Source organism: Podarcis melisellensis (genome assembly GCF_964234715.1).
Source record: "Podarcis melisellensis genome assembly, chromosome: 16".
In the NCBI taxonomy this organism is placed as follows: domain Eukaryota; kingdom Metazoa; phylum Chordata; class Lepidosauria; order Squamata; family Lacertidae; genus Podarcis; species Podarcis melisellensis.
In genome coordinates, this window is record NC_138533.1 from 37,356,094 (window position 1) to 37,377,518 (window position 21,425).

General features: G+C 48.4%; 1 protein-coding gene across 1 annotated transcript; it reads right to left on the reverse strand.

The window, feature by feature from the left end:
* Positions 1 to 2,276: 2,276 nt before the first annotated feature.
* On the reverse strand, positions 2,277 to 18,910 carry LOC309359599 (calcium release-activated calcium channel protein 1). Its single transcript, XM_081893513.1, has 2 exons — positions 18,697 to 18,910; positions 2,277 to 6,246 (listed from the first exon to the last, which is right to left on the reverse strand). Exons 1-2 carry the CDS (start codon positions 18,808 to 18,810, stop codon positions 5,671 to 5,673), a joined length of 690 nt encoding a protein of 229 aa, XP_081749639.1. The 5' UTR covers positions 18,811 to 18,910; the 3' UTR covers positions 2,277 to 5,670.
* Positions 18,911 to 21,425: the final 2,515 nt, after the last annotated feature.

The following is a 21,425-nucleotide window of genomic DNA, read 5'->3' on the forward strand; positions in this document are numbered from 1 at the left end:
AGTGAAGCCAAAAGGCCGACACGCTGCTGGCTACAGCCCCCTGCTGTATCCTTTTTCAGAGGATAGATGTGTACCAGACAACCACATCCATCCCTTGTTTTGCCTTGACTCTCTCTGAAGAAAGATTATATATTTCTTCCCTCTGAATCCGTCTCTTCAAACATCAGGTTTGTGCTTCTGCCAAAACTAAACTGTCAAACATTTTACGATACAGGGCTGTGACCCGATTCAAAAGGTGCAGTGCGTCGTACAGAGCACAGCCTTCCCAACTTGCTGCCCTCCAGATTTTTCGGACCACAACTCGCACCAGTGAAGACATCGCTTGGCCATGTTGGCTTGGCAGTCGGTGAGAGCTGTAGTCCGAAAGATCTCTAAGCTACCTGGCTGCTGTTGGCTGGCTTGGCAAGACCATGCAGGTCTCTCCGTCCTGGAAAGAAGCCAGCAGCCACTTTCCTCCTCCCTGGTCCATTTCGCTGCAGACCTACTGCTCTCGGCTAGAGGTCATGGTTAGCAAGAAGAGGGCTGAACCGCAAGGCTCCGTGTGGACGACATGCTCAGCCAAACCTGGGCTTGGCTCAAGGCGTGGCAGCACAAAGGACAGGGAAGGGCAAAGCGGGTGCAAACTCCCCTCCTGGGCTGTGTGTCCTGTGAGCTTGCTCGTTTGGTTGTGTTCGCTGCAGGCTAACATGGCTCCTCCTAAGCTCTTTAGGAAGCTAAAAAATGCATATATAACACTGTCCAAACTCCTCCAACCCCCAGCTACACAGATGATATAGAACTAGGATTTAAAAACCCCCGCACAGATTGGAGGAAGGAAGAGGGGTCTGTTTCCTGGTCATTGTTGCAATTTCTCATTGCCGCTAAAAGGGATGGGCCAGGCGACCAGCAAGTTTAGCAAAAAAAATGGGCACCTCCTTCTCCTTTTGGGTAACAGGAGTTTGGGGAGTAGGAAGAGACTTGCAGCGTCCCTCAGATGCTCTGCTGGGGAAGGTTTCTCCTCCTGGGCTCATCTCCTCCCTTTTTGCTCTCTCTGCAAAACCCAGCCTAGGAGAGGAATGTGCGAGATCCACAGCTACATTCTACAACAGCCTTCATTGGTAAATTGTCATGAATGCAAAAAATAAAAAATCTTGGAAGAGCACTAGGAGAGAGAGGGAGAGAAATGGAATGAGTTGAGGTGGCTTCTAAAAGAACATAGAAAGAGTCACTTCAACTAGCTCTGTATTGTCTACACCAGTGGTTCTCCCCCTTCCCCCGCTCCCTTGAAAATTGCAGAACATCTTGACATGATTTTTCTGCCTGTTGTAGCAATCATAATGCACTGTGCTAAATGCTGTAAGAGTTTTACTTGCAGTTTTATTGCCTCTTTCCCTGCCCTTATATATTGTATTTAATGGTATTGCGATTTGATTCCAAAGAATGCAAATTGTAATACAAGAAAATGCAGTATACTGTATAAGAAATAAAAGCAGCCATAAAAATACATATTCAATGTGACGCCTCCCGTCTTTAGTCACAAAGCCACAGTCATGCTGCAGAACCACCTATTTGCAAACCACAGTTTGCAAACCCCTGACCTACGCTGCCCAGGAGAGGATCTATGGGGTTTTAAGCAGCAACGCCTGGAGGTGTCAGGGATTGAAGCTGCAGCCTTCTGCATGCAAGGCAAGTGTTCTTCCACAGAGCTAAGGCCCCTCCCCTACTTGAGTACATAAAAAACTGATGCTGGCACCTATTGATTTCAAGTATTTTCCCAGCCCTGTATAGGGAAGTTTACTAGCTCAGTGAAGATGCACATACTGTAATACAGGGTGTCTCCTTTTTAGTACAGGTGGGGACCTTTTATCTAAATCCGACTCTTGCATTTTCCAATATCTCTCTCATTGCGATGAGGGCCATTTTGTTTGTGAAAAAAATATGGTTAACAATGAGGGCTAGAGACTTTAAAAAGAAAAAGAATATGTAAGCGAGCACAGCCAAGGGTCAGGAATGATGGGAGCTGTAGCTTAGCAACATCTGGAGGGCTTCTGCTTCCTCGCCCCTTTTCTAGAGGCAACGCCGTCACACAAAGAACACAGTACTTTGATAACACACACACACACAAACATCCTGAAATAACCCTCCAATTCAAACACATCCCGCATTCCAGGCTCCCATCACAAGCACTGAAGAGATTTGCCCAGAGAAGAACTCTGAGCACAGCAGTGTTTTGACACTCCAAAAATGAAGCAATGAGGATTGCCCCTTAAGAATAAAATAAAAATAGAACACAAAAATACATTTCAAAGCCTTCTTGATAAACACATCTATACAGAGAGACTTCAATGTGCCAGAAGTAAACGCACATCAGTTCCAAAAGATTAATGTTCCTAAAGAACCTGAAAATATTTTCCAAGACACCACAGAAGAGGTTGCATAAGGAAGAAAAAAAATACAGCTAGTAGCTTTCAGATTCCAACCACGGCCCTTACGGCAGGGAAGGGGAGCATGTGGCCCTCCAGATGTTGATGCACTCCAACTCCTATCAGCCCCAGCCAGCATGCTCAATGGGCAGGGATGATGGTGGTTGTAGTCAAGCAGCATCTAGAGGACCAGATTCCCTTCGCCAAATTACAGATTAGAATCTGATTCGTTCGTTATTATTTTTATTTTAAAGAGTGGCATATAAATGATATATAAATTAGGTACTCTCATTTCGGAACCATTTGTTGATCCAAACATTTCCACAAGATATTAAAAAAATTAATATATATTCACTTCTGGAGCCAAGTGAATGGTCTAGAAACATCTGTGGTTACAGCAGACTTCCTCCCTCAACCCGACACCTTCTAGATACCACAGTTCCCATTATCCCCGACTGTAGTCCAACAGTCTCAGGAGGGCAGCTTCACTCCAGCGTTCACTTCAGTAGTAAAAGTGCTTCACTTCTGCAGGTTAACCTGCTGCCAGAATAAACCGCCAAAGCAAGAGCCACCCTGTATCCTCGGGTGCCGTGGGGAAATGCAAGGCACTTTGGAAGAGAAGAATAAACAGACCCAAAACAAAAAGTGGAACTCCCTGATTTCTTCAAACTGGATGACAGCAGCACTGACAAGCTGCTCCAGACCCACTTAGAACTGTCTTTCAAGCATCCCAGGCAGAAATAAACAGCAGTTAATTAGTCCCAGATAGTCCAGCAGTAATTTTAACACCAAACTTCCACTTCAAAGTGCAAACCCTGTAAAGTCCAGCAGTAAAATTGGGGGGGGGGGGAGAGAGAGATAGAGAGAGAGAGAGAGAGTTTGCAAGGACAAAGCTCATCCACTGTCTTCCTTCCCTCCTGCCCTCAAAGGACAGAGAACACACCAAAATAAACACCAGGTTTGCATCTGAGGAAGCCGACTGCAGTTCCTGGAAAATTCTGTCATAATAAATGTGTTGGTTGCTTTAGGCGGCCACAATACCATTTGTTGCTTTGCTGCCAACATATGAACATCGGTCCCTCTGGAAAAAAGGTTTTAAGGGATTGCTTTAGGCAGAATTTGACAAGGGATCCATCCTGTACAGGCAGCCTCCACCCACACCTGGAGCCACCCCCAGATGTCAGTCCAACAGCATCTGGAAGGCACCAGATGTTAGCGAAGGCTGCTGTGGGTCATCAGGGAGTTAAGCCAAACCTTTGGGAACCCCCCACAATACCTACCGTAACCAAGTATGTGCAACTGAAACAATCACATATTCATATTTTCTTCCTGTTTACCATGGCCTCCTTGCTGTTTCCCCGTGCCTGTTTTTGGCTGAAAAGGGACCTGCCCACACAGGGCTTTCTAAAGCACCATGTACATAGGTCGAAAGGAATGACCTTAGCTCAGTGGCAGAGCATCAGTCCCCGCCATCTGGGACTGGCACAGACGTCTGTTTGAAACCCTGGGACTCTGGAGAGCTGCTGCCAGGAAGAGAGAGCAATATTAGGATAAACTGAAAACTACTCTGCCCAGTGACAAGGTAGTTTTCTGCATTTATTTCTTTACTTTAAATTAAACACTGCATTTCAAATCCCCCAAATGATTCACAACAACAGTGTTCAATTCTGGGTTATAGTGTTCCCAGGGAACGGAGCCTGGCCCTCAGGAACAGGCAGAAGAACACTTTGGCTCGTAAGCCAAACACACTTTCTCCCAAAGTAAAACAAGGGCCTTGGGTCTACGGGTGGGAAGCACAGGACCAAGGGTCTGCGCACACTACAGAAACAGAACCAGTTTGCCAAGGCTATTTTAACCAAATCAGTGAAAATGGTTTGTATTTGGAGCGCAGCTGCCGTGGTGGTCGAGTGATGCTATTACTAGCTGCCACTGCAAGACTCCTGTATAAAAGTTCTAGCATGACAAAAACCTCCAAGCAACAAGACTCAAAAGGAATTTGGGGCACTTCCAAAATGCAAATGCCTTAATGAAGGGAACAATTAACTTCTGTCCCAGGGACAGCGCTCTTGCTGCCATGGTATTCTCCATTCTAACATGGGGGTGGGGGGAGGATCCCTCTTACTTTCCCCAATAACCCAGGGGTGGGGGGGGAGCCTGGGGGCTTCCTGGTGATGTCACTGGACTCCCACTCCCATCATCCTTCCTGACCATTGGGCCGCGCTGTCTGAGGCTGATGGGAGCTGGAACCCAATAAACAGCCAAAGGGCCAGGTCTCTCCATCCCTGTTCTACAATCTTCTATGCTTATGTTCAAAGAGGCTCACTCAAAGGTAAGTACGGTTAGGATGTGCTGGCCTGGAATATAAATGAGCTGGATATATTTAAAACAAACAAAAGCCAAAATGTGTTCAAAGATGACCCATGTTTTTCAGGAAAGAACGTCAAATTCTGTATAAATCCTGCTAACTTAAAGCCAGTGTGCTCAGTTTCTCCTATTCAATTCTGCTTCAACTCAAGTGAACTGAAGAGTTAAATAGGGTGCTCATCCTGCAGCCTAGAAATCTCTCTCTCTCTCTCTCTCTCTCTCTCTCTCTCTCTCTCTCTCTCTCTCTCTCTCTCTCTCTCTCAAAAGTCAAGGTACTTGGAAACTGTATTTTCTGGCCAAGGGCTTTTCTGTCCTCCAGGGAGATGTTGCCTACAGCTCTGTGTCCACTTCTTACTCGTCTCCTGGGGTTTTAAGAAAACAAAAACAAAAACAAAATATTGCTCCTCGATTCTCTCAAGCAGGTTTGAATTCAGGTTGTTGCAACATGAATCTGACAAGCAAACAATCCCCCCCCCCTCAAATGCTAGTTACTAAACATGTCAAAGTAAAATGCTTCCTTACAAACCTCTTAACTTCCTCCCTTCTCCCCACAGGCCCGCCCCCCCAACCTGACAGCACAGAATGTCCATTTCCCCTCATGATGAATCAGCGTCGAAAGACAAGGATCTGGATCACAGGACAGGAGGCGGCAGGAGGAGAGATTCTGATTTCCTCTCTCCAGCATCTGAAACTCCGGGTGCCAGTCCTTCAAAACACTGCAAGAACAGCACATTGAATCATTACTGTTATTTCTTAAAAGCACTAGAGAGCTAGGATGCAGTACTACTAATCTGTCTTTCCAGGCCAGCCAAATTCACGAAGAAGGGAGTCAACAGAGCACAGTAGAAACATTTGGGCTGGCTTTAAAAAACAAAACAACAAAAAACTTTCATAGTTTGAGTATCTATGCAAAATGGCTGCCCGGAGGCGGGAGGGTGTCGCCTCTGTGGTCCAGCTGATCCTGGAGCCGCGCGAACTCGGCCAGTTCGTTCAGTTCCTGGAACTGGCGGTCTGTCTTGTGAGTTACCAACGACCGGTAGAAGTGGACTGCAAAGACTATGAAAATCAGCCCGAAGGGAACCATGATGGAGGTCGAGGTGATGGCAGCAGCCTCGCCGGCAGAGAAGCTCTCAGTAACGTTGCTGGGCTTCCCGCCTTCGACGGGGCTCTTCTTCTTCAACGGGTGGAACTTCACCCAGCAGAGGAGGACCACCTCGGCCAGGAAAAGCAGAGTCCCTATGACGGTGGAAAAAGCCCAGGCTAGCTCGATGTGGCGGTGCATGCGCTCGTGGGGGGACTCCTTGACCGAGTTGAGGTTGTGGACGTTGCTGACGGCCTCGATGTTTGGGAGGATGCAGGTGCTGACCATCAGGGCGAAGAGGTGGACGGCCACCAGCACCGTCGTGCAGGCACTGAAGGCGATCAGGAGCCCCGGTGGGTAGTCGTGATCAGCATCCAGCTGGACTTCCACCATGGCCACCTGGGAGGCAGGGGAGAGAAAAGGCAACAGGTCACAGAGCATCCCGACAGCAGTTCAGCCCTTGGACCTAAGCCAGAGGTTCTCAAACATTTTTCTCTGGGGTGCAATTTCAGGCTAACAATTTGCTTGCGCCACACTGAATTGTTTTATTGCTAAGGAAGGCATTGGGAAACAGAAAGATTTAACTCCTGGCTGTGTTTGGTTTATAACATGGAACACAACAACTTTATAATATGGTCATGAGACATCCAGAAAGGACAGAAGAACACGAATCATTCCCAAAATCCCTGTTCACAACAATATGTTGTGGAGATAGCTGATGATTAAGGATAAATAAGTTTGTTTTTTTTTAAAAAAGAAAAGATGGTAATATAATGGAATGTGTACTAGAAACAACTAGGAGAATAAAGCAGCAACAAGAGGAAACCTTGGATGCACCAGGAACGGAGTGGGGGAGACCAATTTTTGGGAAAATAGTATTAAATTTGTGGCCGATTTCATAAAATTTGTAAAAATAAAAACAATTTGGAAACTGGTCGGCCGCCTACTCTGCAACCTCCGCCATGCTGCCTCTACAGAGGCCTCTTGGCCAATAAGAAGCGCTGCTGGTTTCCTCCCATCCATTTTCACGGTGTACATCTTTATGCCTCCCTTGTTCTTGATGTACATCTTCCCTCACCTCTTCTTCCTAGGGAGGAAGGCATTTGGTGGTTTGCCTCAGGCGCCAGCATGTCTTGGGCCGGCCCTACCTTTGTCCAGCAGGCCAGCTTCCACGCATGCCTCTCTGTCCATTTGGGCAAGTGAGAGGAATTGTCAGAGCTCAAAGACACACTCCAGCCTGGGAGAAGCACTCAAGGAAGGTCCAGTGCAGAGCTAGCAAAGGGCGTGGCCTGCGGGGAGTCTGGAGGGCCAAGAAAAGGGGCCTCAAGGGCCACATCCAGGCCACAGCATGAAACCTGGGCTGTGCCAGAGCCTGGCGTGGAGGCATGCCATGTTCCAAAGAGGCTGCAGTTTGGCCAGTGGCAGGAGAGAAGACTGTTGGGACTTCCCTCCCCTTTGAGTTGACAGAAAGGAGGATATTTACATAGTTGAAAGAGGCTCTCACACGTGTCTTGCACTGCGCCTCAGAAGATACCACACCCAACCATCTTCCACGCCATGTGCTTTCTCTCGTGCCCAACTGCATTTGCCAGCCTGGACTACAACTCCCACCAGCCAGCACAGCTGCAGTCCCAAAACATCTGGAGGGCACCAGGTTGGCAAAGGCTGCTTTCTGCAAAGGAAGCCACACATCAAGCTAACTTAAGGAATACTTTCCCATCATCCATCAACACAACCTCCGTCTGCTTTGAAAGCTCCACAGTGAAGGGCTAAGAATTGTCTCTTTCGCCAGCGCTGGCACAGAAGCTGGGTTTATCAAAGGAAGTGCCCCTCCCAGTGCAGAGAGGGAATATTTGGCATTCCACAAGGGCCCCTCCTGCCCATCCAGCAAGGCAGGGAGGTCCTGGTGGAGGGTGGAACAGGAGGGGGCAAGGTTTGCTTTGTAAGTTTCTAGCACGGCATCTCCTGGACTTCCAAACAGCCTGGAAACCTTAAGTAAATGCCAGGAGATTGCTCATTTATGGAATACCACTGCCGGAAGTGTAAGAAGGTGGCAAAACAAACGGGGAGCCTTCTTGGAACTATGGAACTCCCTGCCCAGGGAAGTTTGCTTGCCATCCTCCCAACTGGCTTTCAAACAGCAAGTGGAAACCTTTTTCATCCAAGGCGTTTCCCAACATAATTACGTTCTTGAGTTGAGCAGTAATCAATTGCCCTTTTTAAAAAATTGCCTTTAAAATTAATACTTCCTATTTGTTTGTTTGATTTATATACCACGCTTCATCAAAAGATTTCAGGGAGATTCAAAATGGCACCCAGTTTTACCCAAACATCTTCCCAAAAAAACATTTTCCAAAAAGCTTTGGAAAAGAGGAATGAAATTTCCCGCATGTTATGCCTTGAAAGAAAACTATTGCAAGGAGATATCTAGATGGTATTTAACCCCAAAGAAGCTAGCTCAAATATACAAAAAATGGATCGAACAGGTGTTGGAAATGCAAGGACTGTGAGGGGTCATTCTATGATATGAGGTGGACCTGCAGGAAAGCAAAGGCCTTTTGGGACATGATATATAATGAAATGAGGAAAGCAATGACAAACCTAGACAGCATCTTAAAAAGTAGAAACATCACCTTGCCAACAAAGGTCCGTATAGTAAAAGCTATGGTTTTCCCAGTAGTGATGTATGGAAGTGAGAGCTGGACCATAAAGAAGGCAGATCGCCGAAGAATTGATGCTTTTGAATTATGGTGCTGGAGGAGACTCTTGAGAGTCCCATGGACTGCAAGAAGAACAAACCTCTCCATTCTGAAGGAAATCAGCCCTGAGTGCTCACTGGAAGGACAGATCCTGAAGCTGGGGCTCCAAGACTTTGGCCAACTCAGGAGAAGAGAAGACTCCCTGGAAAAGACCCTGATGTTGGGAAAGATGGAGGGCACAAGGAGAAGGGGATGACAGAGGACGAGATGGTGGGACAGTGTTCTCGAAGCTACCAGCATGAGTTTGACCAAACTGCGGGAGGCAGTGGAAGACAGGAGTGCCTGGCGTGCTCTGGTCCATGGGGTCACGAAGAGTCGGACACGACTAAACGACTAAACAACAACAACAATATAATGAAATAAGATTTTTTAAAAAACTGAGGTCAGAATCCTCCTTGCTGGGGATACTAGACAGCAAAATCCCAAAGAAAGCCTCAATATTTATGTATGTGCCTACAGTGGCAAGGATTCACTATGCACAGAAACGGAAGGAGAGAACAGCTTCAAAGGAAGAATGGCTGGTGAAAATCTTGGAACATGCAGAGAGCAAAACTGATGGCACTGATAAAAGATACAACTTTAGAATCTTTTAAACAAGACTGGAAATGGGATTGGGCGTGTAAGAAAATAACAGAATATATTAAGAAACGTGTTAAAAAGGATGAAATTAGATAAGATGGAACCTTAAAAGGCAACTGTATGTAATTTGGGTAATAAATATTGATGTTGGGTGGGCAGGAAGTCACTAGTTTTGTTGAATGGGAATATAATTTTTGAGTAACAAATGTAACTTGTTATATGGGGGGGGGGGGAAAGAATATTTTTTAAACAACCTCTGATCTGGAGCTTGAAACTGAAGTTGCACCTCCCATGATGGTTTTAACATGGAAAACCTCAGGAGTTGTCCAAACGCATAGTGAGCAGAGAAACAAATCACTTTCCAAAATATATAGGGGATTAAAATTTATTAGTTGCCATGTGCCGAAACTACCAGGTGACATAGACAAAACACTGATCAAAACATAAAACAGCAAATACAGCTTTTAATAAAACACAGCGGAGTCCAAGTACTACAAAGCTAGAGAATATAAGAAGCCCTACCTTATTAGCCTAAGGGACGCGGGTGGCGCTGTGGGTTAAACCACAGAGCCTAGGACTTGCCGATCAGAAGATTGGTGGTTCGAATCCCCGCGACGGGGTGAGCTCTCGTTGCTCGGTCCCTGCTCCTGCCAACCTAGCAGTTCGAAAGCACATCAAAGTGCAAGTAGATAAATAGGTACTGCTCTGGCGGGAAGGTAAACGGCATTTCCGTGTGCTGCTCTGGTTCGCCAGAAGCAGCTTAGTCATGCTGGCCACATGACCTGGAAGCTGTACGCCGGCTCCCTCGACCAGTAAAACAAGATGATCACCGCAACCCCAGAGTCGGTCACGACTGGATCTAATGGTCAGGGGTCCCTTTACCTTTAGAGCCCCAAAACCCAATCGCCACCAGATAAACTGAGGACAAGGTAGTTAATATTGAAACCATTAATGTAATAAAAGATGTTAAAATGGTTAAAATGCCCAAAAGGAGGCTGTCTGCCTTTTTGGCAATCAATGGTTTAGGGGGTGGGATTATATGACCTCTGCGTCACCTTCCTGCTCTAGAATTCTATGCTTCAATGAATCACATTTGGTTCCTTTAAAATGTTCTATATTTTATTGGAGGAAGGAAGAATGTGGGATTTGGGGGGGGGGGGAGAGCACTGCATCATAGCGCACATCCTTTTAAAAACAAAACAAGGCCAGCCTCCAGTTGGCTAAACAGCAACCATTTCTCCCTCTTACAGGAACAGGACTCCTTGCCAGCGACTCGCACTCACTTCCATGTGGAACAACAAGTATTATACAATGAAACCCTCCAGTTGGCATAACGGGGCCTCCCAACCGGCAGCGCCAGCTGAGAAAGTAGAAAACACTTCTTAAGGACGCTTTTGGGCAGAAGCGTTTGCTGGTGCCTTGGACAAAAGCCAGTGTCACTTTGCTTGGAGTGGGGTTTGGGATGTGACGCACTTATCACAAGTGCGCCCTCCGGGAAGCAGGCAGAGACCATTTCCAACCACAGACAATAATTGGCTGCGCAGAGTAAAAAGCACAGGAAACTGAAGCCTCCCAAAACTGACGCAGGCAGATGCTTCCGTTGTTTCTGCTGAGAAAAACCAACAAGCTCTTTGGTGATTTGGAAGAACCCAAGTAGGCCTCATTCCCAGAGGCTGGATAGCTCTGTACTCCACAGAATTAGGTTACCTGGCTGGCTTAAGCCAATGGTCTTTGACTGGTGGGAAAGGATCTTCTACTGCAGAGTGTGGGGTAGAACATCCAGTCTGCAGGCCAGATTAAGCCCCCCTCAGTCGTCCCCTTTTGGCTCACAGGGCCATTTTGGCCAAGCTAGGTAAAGGTAAAGGGACCCCTGACCATTAGGTCCAGTCATGACCGACTCTGGGGTTGCAGCGCCCATCTCGCTTTATTGGCCGAGGGAGCCGGCGTACAGCTTCCGGGTCATGTGGCCAGCATGACTAAGCCACTTCTGGCGAACCAGAGCAGGGCACGGAAACGCCGTTTACCTTCCCGACGGAGCGGTTCCTATTTATCTACTTGCACTTTGATGTGCTCTCGAACTGCTAGGTTGGCAGGAGCAGGGACCGAGCAATGGAAGCTCACCTCATCACAGGGATTCGAACCACCGACCTTCTGATCAGCAAGTCCTAGGCTCAGTGGTTTAACCCACAGCGCCACCTGCGTCCCAATGTCCTATATGTGGTGGACCAAAGGGACACTCAAAGATTAGCTTTGTTGGGGCTTACATAGCTTCATACGCAGTGCTGTGCAAGTTTCAAACAGGTCACCTGGCAACATGTTAAGTCAGGTGACTGACAGGAGGGTGGCCCTGCTCACCTGTAAAAGTTGGCCCTTGGTAAGTGTAGAGAGGCAACTCCTGCTGTCTGCTCTACTGGGCTGTGACCTGATCTAAGGCAAATCACAACAGCAGCAATAAAGGTAAAGGTAAAGGTACGCCTGCCCATACGGGCCAGTCTTGACAGACTCTGGGGTTGTGCGCCCATCTCACTTAAGAGGCCAGGGGCCAGCGCTGTCCGGAGACACTTCCGGGTCACGTGGCCAGCGTGACATCGCTGCTCTGGCGAGCCAGAGCCGCACACGGAAACGCCGTTTACCTTCCCGCTGGTAAGCGGTCCCTATTTATCTACTTGCACCCCGGGGGTGCTTTCGAACTGCTAGGTTGGCAGGCGCTGGGACCGAGCAGCGGGAGCGCACCCCGCCGCAGGGATTCGAACCGCCGACCTTTCGATCGGCAAGTCCTAGGCGCTGAGGCTTTAACCCACAGCGCCACCTGTGTCCCACAACAGCAGCAATACAGCTACACAAATATACGATTAATAAAAATAGAATTAAGGCCCCCAGTGCATGTCTGGGTGCATCTAGGACGTAAAAAGCTGAAGGATACTAGTTTAGGGCAAAGAAAACAGGCATAGACTGCTACTTTATCAAGTCTGCCCACATCTCGCTTGAATGGGGAGCAGAGCTGGAAGCTGCTAATGATTTCAATCAGAAGACAAATAAAGCTTTTAGCTGGTTTAATCGATGGGTCCCCCTGACCCCCCCCCCCAGGGATCTTTCAATGCTGCTGCTTCAGGGGATGAAAAAATCAATGGAAGACAGCTTCTCTTTCCAACAACAAGCCGCTGCTTTGGTTTCTGAAACACAAAAATGCCTCGTACTTCCTTCCCCATCTCAGAAGCAAAATGAACAAAAACAAAACTCCAGGGGGAACAAGACTGAGATTTTGCTGTGGACATTTAAATCTAAACAGACTAACTAAGCAACTCATCAGTCAGAAGGCAGGCAATTCACCAACTGAAACTTCTCGAAACCAGCTTTAAGGGAGAGGCATTTACTTGGAAAAGAAGAACCCAGCCAACAGACAACAAAGTTAATCAGAAACCAAAGTTACATTCTGGGTCCCACTTGCCCCTCGGCTCCCTACTGCAGGACTCGGGAGCAAGTCAATGGTCATCAAAGTCAATTAACCACCAAAGCCCTCCAGCGCTTGGGGGTCCTGGGGGTCCAAAGCTCTACTTTCTCCCACATAAACCTGGCCTTGGGCAATACACACCTTGACTGTTCTCTGTCTCAAGCAGCAAAATCCATTGGACCAGGAATATCTTATCAGGAACAGGGTGCTTTGAGTAGCAGCACCATTTATCCTTTTTCATGGTTTCTCCAGGAAGGCTTGCCTGTGACTGAATTTCATGTTCTCCCAAGTTCTTTTTTGTGCAAATCTTCTAGATCTTTAACACTGCTGCAGGGTTTGTTTTTTAAAGAACTGCAACTCTACTGTTTTAACGTTGTATTATTGTTCGGTTTTCTGAAGCAGAAATAATTTCACATTAATGTTCCCATCCTAAGCACATTTTCTCTGAAGTAAGTTCTGCCTGATTTTGATGCAGTTAGGTTTCCTGCAAGAGTGCTTAGGGTGGATCTACAAACAGGGAAAACACTATAAATATGTCATAAATTAAATTGTTATGACTAAAGAAAAAAACCCTATGTAAAATCGTACAGAAAAGTTTTGTGCTCAACAGTGCCATCTGGTGTTACATGTTTATAACACATTTTGACTAATGTAGCTGAGTCCTTAGTGTTGCGGTCATGAACTTCCTGTTCATGACTGCAATTGTATGGGAAGAGTGCCTTCAAGTGAGCAGAGGGGTTAACCAATGGGGGAACACGGTGTGCGCACACATGTGTGTGAGAACGTATGGTGGTGGTGGGGAACAGGACATGTTCCCTTCATTCCGACCCTTTGGAATGGCCCATACCTTCCAATTAGGCCAAAAGCATTCATCAATTGCACTATGAGAGTCTTTTCACAGATATAACTTGAGTACATTAAATAGCCTCTAGTCCCTTTCATAACATGGCACATACTCATCTGGCGCAGTACAGTCTACGTTGAATAGCAGCAATTCTCTAGAGGTTCAGGCCACAGCATGTGCACACATATGCTTCCCAACTGGAGGGAATTGCATCTGGGATGTTCTGCATGCTGCTCTACCGCTGTACTCCAGCCTGCAACTAAACAGTTCAGTGGGGAAGCACATCATTTGAAGAAAGAAGGTCCCATGGTCAATCTCTGCCTTTGCAGTTTAAAATCAGGTTCTGGGGAGGGGGGGAGTCCCCCAGGTTGAGTCTTTTCGTCTTAGGCCACTTTCTCAGGCACAGCACATCTCCTGGGGCAGAGTTATCTCTGCAACAACCACCTACAGTATGTTCCAAACTAATTATATCAGGGGCTAGCCTTAATGGGGATCTAGTAAAACAAAAAACCATCAGCTGCAACTTCTGCCAGTCAGAGTTAGAAAATTTTATTATTATTATTATTATTATTATTATTATTATTATTATTATTATTAGCATACCACCCTTCATCCAAAGAACAGGGGGCTCTGTGAACATTCTGAGCCTAGGTGTTTGTCTGTGGTACTGGAACTGAATTGAGATCACAATCCTGCCTTTTACACAAAAGTCCACCTCCCAGTTCCTTTTCTTGATTTTGGTGGAAAAAGTCATTAAAACAACTGGGAGTCAAGATGCCTTTGGTGATCTACTTACTGCAAATCACCGAGAGATCTACAGGTAGATCCTCATCTACCTTCTGCCCATCCCTGTGCTAGAACATCAGGTAAGGGGGGAAAGCACAGCCCAGATCCGTTGCCCTTTCCCTTGCTCCTCGCCTGCCCTTATAAAACGTGCACCCGGGAAAGAGCTCTCGTGCAACACTTGGAGCGAAGGGGTTTTTAAATGGTTGCACAGCTGTGAAATTAAAATGCTTTGCTCCAGAGGCATCACGTGTTCAGCTTGCGGCTCCCAAGGCAACACAAGTCACCCGTCAATCAAGCAGACGCCAACTTCTGCAAAGACCCTTCAAGAGCCACAACCTGTTTTTAGCTGTTGAAGAACAACTGACATTTATCTGGCCAGTAGCAAGCTGCCATGAAGAGGAGGCTGTGCTGTGAAAGAAGCATCCTCATGTGTTTTCTTCCCGTTTTGAGAGTTGCAGTATTTTCTTTTTTTAAAAAAGTCAGTAAGTTGCAATTCAAATCCCCCCTTTTAAAAAAAAGCCTGCACAGTATTTTAAAAACAGAAGAAGAGGTCTGAAGAGCTGACAAGCTTTCCCCCCCTTTCATTTTTGAAGGCAGTTTGCTAAACAAGGCGCAGCAGCCCACAATACCATCCACTGGGTTTCTGCTACAGCAAACCTAAAAACTAGTCAATAGGTGCAATTAGACAACTAAACCTAACATAGCAGATTGAATTTGAATTCATTATCTCACACCACCTGCACTGCAGCCTTCTAAGGTTGGGTAGTGATGTGAGCGTCTTTTGGGTGGGTGGGGGGGGTCCTGTGCAAATTTGAGTTATATGCACAAAGAAATTGCACTGGAAATTGTTCAGTTTGCACAGGAAACCTTCTGGTGCACAAGAGCAGGAGTTGAGAACCTCAGGTGGGGGAGGGTGGAGCGGGGGGGGGGGGCAAACGCAGCTCACAGTTTCCGCTCTCTGTTGAGCCTTTGGGATTCTCTCCCCCTCTCTCTGGCTCTGATCTGGGCCTTCTACCTGGCTGGTATGTTCTGAATGGGGATAATGTTTCTTTGTTTGCCTTGAGGGAGGGGGCCTCTGAAAAGGGTCTCAATCTGCCCATTTTTGCCTCTGGCCCCACAGACCACTGGCTCCCCATGTATCCCTGGAAAGGTGCCCAGAAGGGAATGCCACCCTGCAGCTTCAAAAATGCTCCCCTAGAGAGCGATCTAGTTTCCCATTTTTATTTTACCTGAATTTAGTAAACAAAGCTAAAACTCTGGAGATGCCAGCCTCGCCTGATGTTGCATTTGCTGTTGGCAGGCACTCATTGCTGCTGATGAAATAAAGGAACGTTTTCTGCAGAAAAATTAAGCCCTGGAAAATTTTCCACCCACATTACTGAAGGCAGATCAGTATTTTTATCCCCATACAGCAAATGGGGAGGTTGAAGCTAACAGAAAGCGTGCAGGAGAGTCCTGCCTAAAATAGTGCACTGACTTTGCAGCAAGGATGAATTCGATTAGTTCATCCTCTTAGCTACGATGCCTTGCCAATTTGACTTCTGTGGGGCTAATTCCCTGGGGCTGCAGCCCAAATCTTACGCCTCTGCGTTTCAGGGATGACAAACGAAAATCAAAACATCTTTTTGCTCTAACTGCTTTTGTGTCTGAGATTTGTCCAGAAGAGTTGCTGGCAGAACGAATTTGCCCTGGTTTGGTCCATTATCCCCTTCCTAATCACACAAAAGGATGCCAAGGGTTTATACACCATCCTTCTTAGCCAATGGCGCAAAACAGTAGATGTACTTTGTGCCCCCCCGCCGAGCCCCACTTTTTGGAATTCTTTGCGGGGAGATTTAGTCAGCAGAAGCTCCCATGAGACATAATATATGCTAAGACCCCAGTTCAAATTACGCCAAAGTCAGCCTTCATCAACTGGTGCTCTTTAAATATTTTGGACTGCAACTGCCATGAACTGATTTGGTGGGCAGAGGTCAGCCTCTCTTCTTCATCTTCTGCAATGGGGGGGGGGGAGCATACTGGGGTAATGAACAGCAAGTACTCTGAATGCTACAGCCACATTGGTAAGTCACAATAAGTCAAAGCTGCCCGCTTTTCATTGTTAACTGGGAACAAGCAATGGGCTGTTAGCTAGCTACAAACCCTTCCCCATTATGTTACCTGGGAGAGATTCTGACTCGCCACAGCCAAGTGGGTAGTACAAAGAAAGTTATGGAAAGAGAAGGTTTAACTACAGACCTAAGTAATAACTGACCATTTGCAGTCTCATTAATATGCCCCGTTTGTGGAATTCCCTCCCAGAGACAAAATGTTTGTTATGATCTGTTTTATTTTTTAGACCCCAAATTTAACCTGCTGTACAACTCAATTTTAGCAGCATGGGCTGAATTTTAGCAGCATGCTTTGGTTTTACTGAAGGTTGCTTCAGGGCCACTGGGGTGGAAATGCACAGGCTTTTAAATAAAGCAGTATAAATGCAGCTACTGTAGATGCAAGACCTCAAGGTTAGGGGAAGTTGGGCAACAATTTAACATGATGGCTGTCCATGTCCCTCTGCCCACTTTCCAGAGTTCACAAAGCACAACAGTTTAGAAAAGAAGGGTGTGCGTGGCACAGTTAACTTGTCATCCTGGAGGCTTATTCACACTGCAGATAACGGCGCAGCAGGCAAACACTTTTCTGCATTTACTTGCTCACTGATCCCACAGGGCGCAATGCCCCAAGGTTGGAAGATTACGCTAACAGTCTTGGCTACTTTGGGTCACAGATACTGTTGGACGCACGCCTCCCCCCCCCCCAGCAGCTTAACCAACAGTCAGGGATGATGGGAGCTGTAGCCCAGTAACATCTGGGCACTTAAGGCAGAATCTGTAACAATACCACTACAAATCAATCCACACCAGGACAACATCAGTAACATTGACAAAGAATTTATCTCTATCACTCAAAGCAGCTTCACTAACAAAATGGTGCACTCTACACATTAGGAAACGTGCAGCATAAGTTATGAATAATTATTACTATTATTAGCACAGGCAACCTAGAAAGTTGCCTTATATCAAGTCAGACACGTGGTCCATCTAGTTCAGTCATGTTGGTACTGACTGGCAGGAGGGACTTGCAGCCCTAGGAACAGAACCAGATGCCAAGGAACTGAACCCAAGGCCTTCTACATGCAAAGCAGGTCTCCGCCACTGAGCCCTTCCCCCAAAACACACATCCTCATTGGGGAAGGTGGGGGTGGAGAAGGGGTCCACTTCTGTCCCTGTGGGTAATGGTGTCTCTGCAGCTACACTCAAAACAACGCTGGCAACAGTTCACTCCTACTATGGGAGGAAAGTTCAAGGAGATGCAAATCTTTCTCTCTTGTGGCATCATGAAGAACCAACCGCATTCCTACATGCACACTTCCCTCCTGGGTTCGGCCTTTTGCTCACACTGAAGTGCAAATTGCACAACGCGATTACTGAGAAGTCTAAGTAAGTTCGGTGGAATTTACTGCTGTGTAAATGTGGATAGTTTTGCAAGGCGGGTATCTGGAACTGGCATAGATCCACAGACTAGGAGAGTGGCTGGGTGTTCATATTCACATACAGGTACCTAGTCCTGCCCTATGGGGGGGACTCCTATGGGGGGGCTGCTGCTTGGTGCCAGAGCATCTGCTACCCCCCTTCTCTCCCAGACATCTCCAGGCAGGGGAAGAAGGCCTAAGAGTGGCTGCTGTTCAGAGCAGGCAGTATGGAGCTCTGTGGATAAATGGCCCGATTCTGTATCAGGGTGCCAACCTGAATAAAACATGGGGGGGGGGCGGGCAGGTAAGCCCTACTCTGCGTAATCGATCACAAGATGTGGCACACACACCCAATTTGAATGGTAATGTGCATCAACTGGGGGGGGTGGAGCTTCCTCAAATATATACTTTTTGGAGGGGGGCGATTTCGACCCCTTGGACTTGGCTCCTACGGAGGTATAAGGCAGTTTCCTAAGCCTCACCGCAGCGCTATCAGTTAACTCGGGGTCGGTCTAACAAGCATTTGCACAAATTCAAAAGTTGCGGGAGGGAAGCTCGGGCAACCGGGGAGCAAAACTCTTGGCCGGCCTTGCACGGTTTAATTCCCGGTTAACGGGCTGGCATAAAGCTCCAACCTAATTGCCCTCCTGGCACCAAGGTAGGCCGGGCGTTGTCCTCTCCAGGAGGGCAGAGGATGCCAGGGCAGAGAGACTGAGCAGTTTGTCGAAAGCACCTACTGCGCTCTCAGCTTAACCGCTTCCTCCGCCGGCACCACTCGCGCGCGGGCCTGAGCCGAACTCGGAGCAGAGCATTCACACGTTCGCGGAGCGGAAGGGGGCAGGCAGCGGTTCTCCGCCGGAGGGCGCCCCCAAAGGAGCAGGGAAAGAGGGCGGTCCAGGGCGGGTGGGGGAGCGCTCACCATGGCGAAGCCGGAGAGCAGCGCCGAGGTGCGGCTGGAGGCTTTGAGCTTGGCCCGGCTGAGGTAGAGCTTCCGCCAGGACAGCGCCTGCATGGAGTGCTCGTTGAGGCTCATGGGGAGCTCCGGCGGGGCGCGGCGCGCAACGCGGACCTCCGGCGGCTGCTCGGCCTCCTCCGGCTGCTGCTTCGCCCCGCTCGCCCTCGCCGCCGGGCCCCCGCCGCCGCGCGCGCCTCAGCAGCCCCCCATGGCGCCCGGCTCGGTGCGCCTCCGTCCGTCACTCCGCCTCGCTGCGCCCCGGCCGCCTCTCCGCAGCGCCTCCCTCCGGGGCTGGGCCAAGACCGGATGCGGCCCGCCGCCGCCAAGTTCCCCTCGCAGGCCCCTCCTGCACGGAGGGAGGGAGCGAGCGAGCGAGCGAGCGAAGGGCCGCCTGGCTCCCAACCGGCCTGCGGGCGCCACGGAGCCTTTTACGCACCCAGATGCGCCCGGGCGCACGCGGGCCTTGCAGCGGGCCAGTGTCAGGCAGCGCAGGAAAGCACCGGCCCTCGGCCCCTTCTGGGGCATTAGCGGCTGGCCCTCTGCATCGAGCTGCGACTGTACAGGGAGGCTCCATTTAGCCGGCCTGCCCTGTTGGGTCGGATCCAAGGAGTCCAGGCTTGAGGGGCAGCGCGGCTCTCTCGAGGTCGCCGTGCTCTGACCTCCCATCAACCCCAGTCGGGGCACAGGAGTGATGGGAGTTGTAGTGAAGCGGCCTCCCTCGGGGAGCAGGTAGTGGTAGTCAACCTGGCGCCCTCCAGATGTGCTGGACTGGCTCCCATCGGCACCAGCCAGCAAACTAGTCAGGCTGGCAAAGGCTGATAGGGAGCGTAACGGGCTCTCCCCGTGGCCGACCGAATGCGCGCAAAGAAGGGCGCCCGATTCTCTTCCCCGGCGGGTACACTGCCTCTGAACATGGATGTTCCATTTAGGCAACATGGCTCACTGGCATTCAGCCCAGCTCTCCTCCATGAATTTGCCGCACCTATGCCCGATTCAGATTTCAAGGAGCAATTATGGTATTTCAGGACGCGGCAGAGGGTTGGGGTGAGTGCATATCCTGGCCGCGGTGCCATCCGAGAAAAAGCCCCAATGACTGACATGTGTCATTTATTTTAGACTTTTTAAAAAGGGGAGGGGGGAGCCCCTATAGGAATCCGCGGGGAAAGCTATTTTTCGTTGTTCGACGCTTCTCGTTGCCTTTTACAGACTCTTGCAAAATGAAAGCGGAGCCGGCATACAAATGGAGCTCTTTCACATTTCCCTCTCCATTTGGCACAGTGCTGGGATTGTGAAGAAACGCGGGCTCCGAAAACCATGGCTACGGCACGCACTGGAGATTTTAATGAGCTGCTACTTTCTGGCCCCCCGCTCAGCTGGTGGCCGGGGAGGGCAGCCCGACCCTTCATTCTCGCCCTGTGGCAGAATGGGGAACGAGTTCAGCGGGAGCAAAAGCTGCTGGAACAGGTTTAATTGCCTGTCTGGAGCTCCCAGCGACCATCCTTGGGGGCGGCTGCTCTGCGGAAGGCGATGGCTCCCCACGTGGCCGGTGATGCCGCCTGGGCAAGATCCTGGGCCAGTTTATTCGGGACCCCAATCAGCAGAATGGCACTGCAGGGCTTGTGCATCGTCATTTGAAGTGAGGTGACACACACTGCAGCCTCAGGAGAGGTAACCCTGAAGTAATTAAGTCCAGAGTTCTTACTGCACCGCCGTCTTCAGGGCTGCAGCATTTACAACAGAATCCTCTGCACATTTACTGAGAAGCAAATTCCACTGTGGCCCTAGGAACAATGCAATCCCAATAATATATTCAGAAGAAAATCATATTGAATTCAAATAGGCTTACTCCCCAGTAAGTAGGTTTAGGATCATGGACACAACTGAACTCTTTAAAATGTGTTCCCTACTTAAGCAGGGAGGTGTTTTAATTTAAAATTAAAAAAAAACAAACACTACCAGTAGCAAGCATTTTCTCAAGAGGCCTTGGGGGGGGGAGGGGAGGGGAGGGTTTGCCACATCAAAGGACCCTCTTCTAAGAAAGATGCTAATCACAACATATGTGCTTTTTTTCTTTAAAAAATGTTTAGGGGTACTCTCATTTTGACTCAAGAAAATCACCATTTTATAGTTCAAATAGGGAAAAATAAATACAGTAAATGGACAAAAGTACAAAGATTCATAAAATGTTTAGGGGTATGCGTACCCCCAGAAAAAAAGCACTGTGTGCATTTATCTAAAAACTAAAGTATGCATGCATCTTGTTTTGGAAACAATTGTTTTTACAAACATTGCAAAAACAAACTAAAGATTAATTTGTTTGACTGAAACCCACATGCTTAATCAACTAAGATTTCTTTAATGGGCTACGGTCTTAATATTCATGTTGTAACTTTCTGGATGTTTTCATCAATTATGACAGGGGCAGCCTGTCTTGTTTTGCCGCCTGAGGCAAACAGGAAGGTGCCGCCCTGTGCAGGAACTACACACTGCCTCTGCCAAAGCCTTGCTCACTGGGATGGCGATGTTTCTGCTGCTGGGACAAGGCCTGAGAGATTGTGCAAGGCCTCTGGGAGATCTTGCTGGAAGCAGCCACTGCGACGTCTGCGGGGCAGTGGGGGGGGGTTTGCCCATGGAGGTACCCCTTAGGTTATCATTATTTATCTTGGGGTAGTTCACAGCATAAAAATACAAGA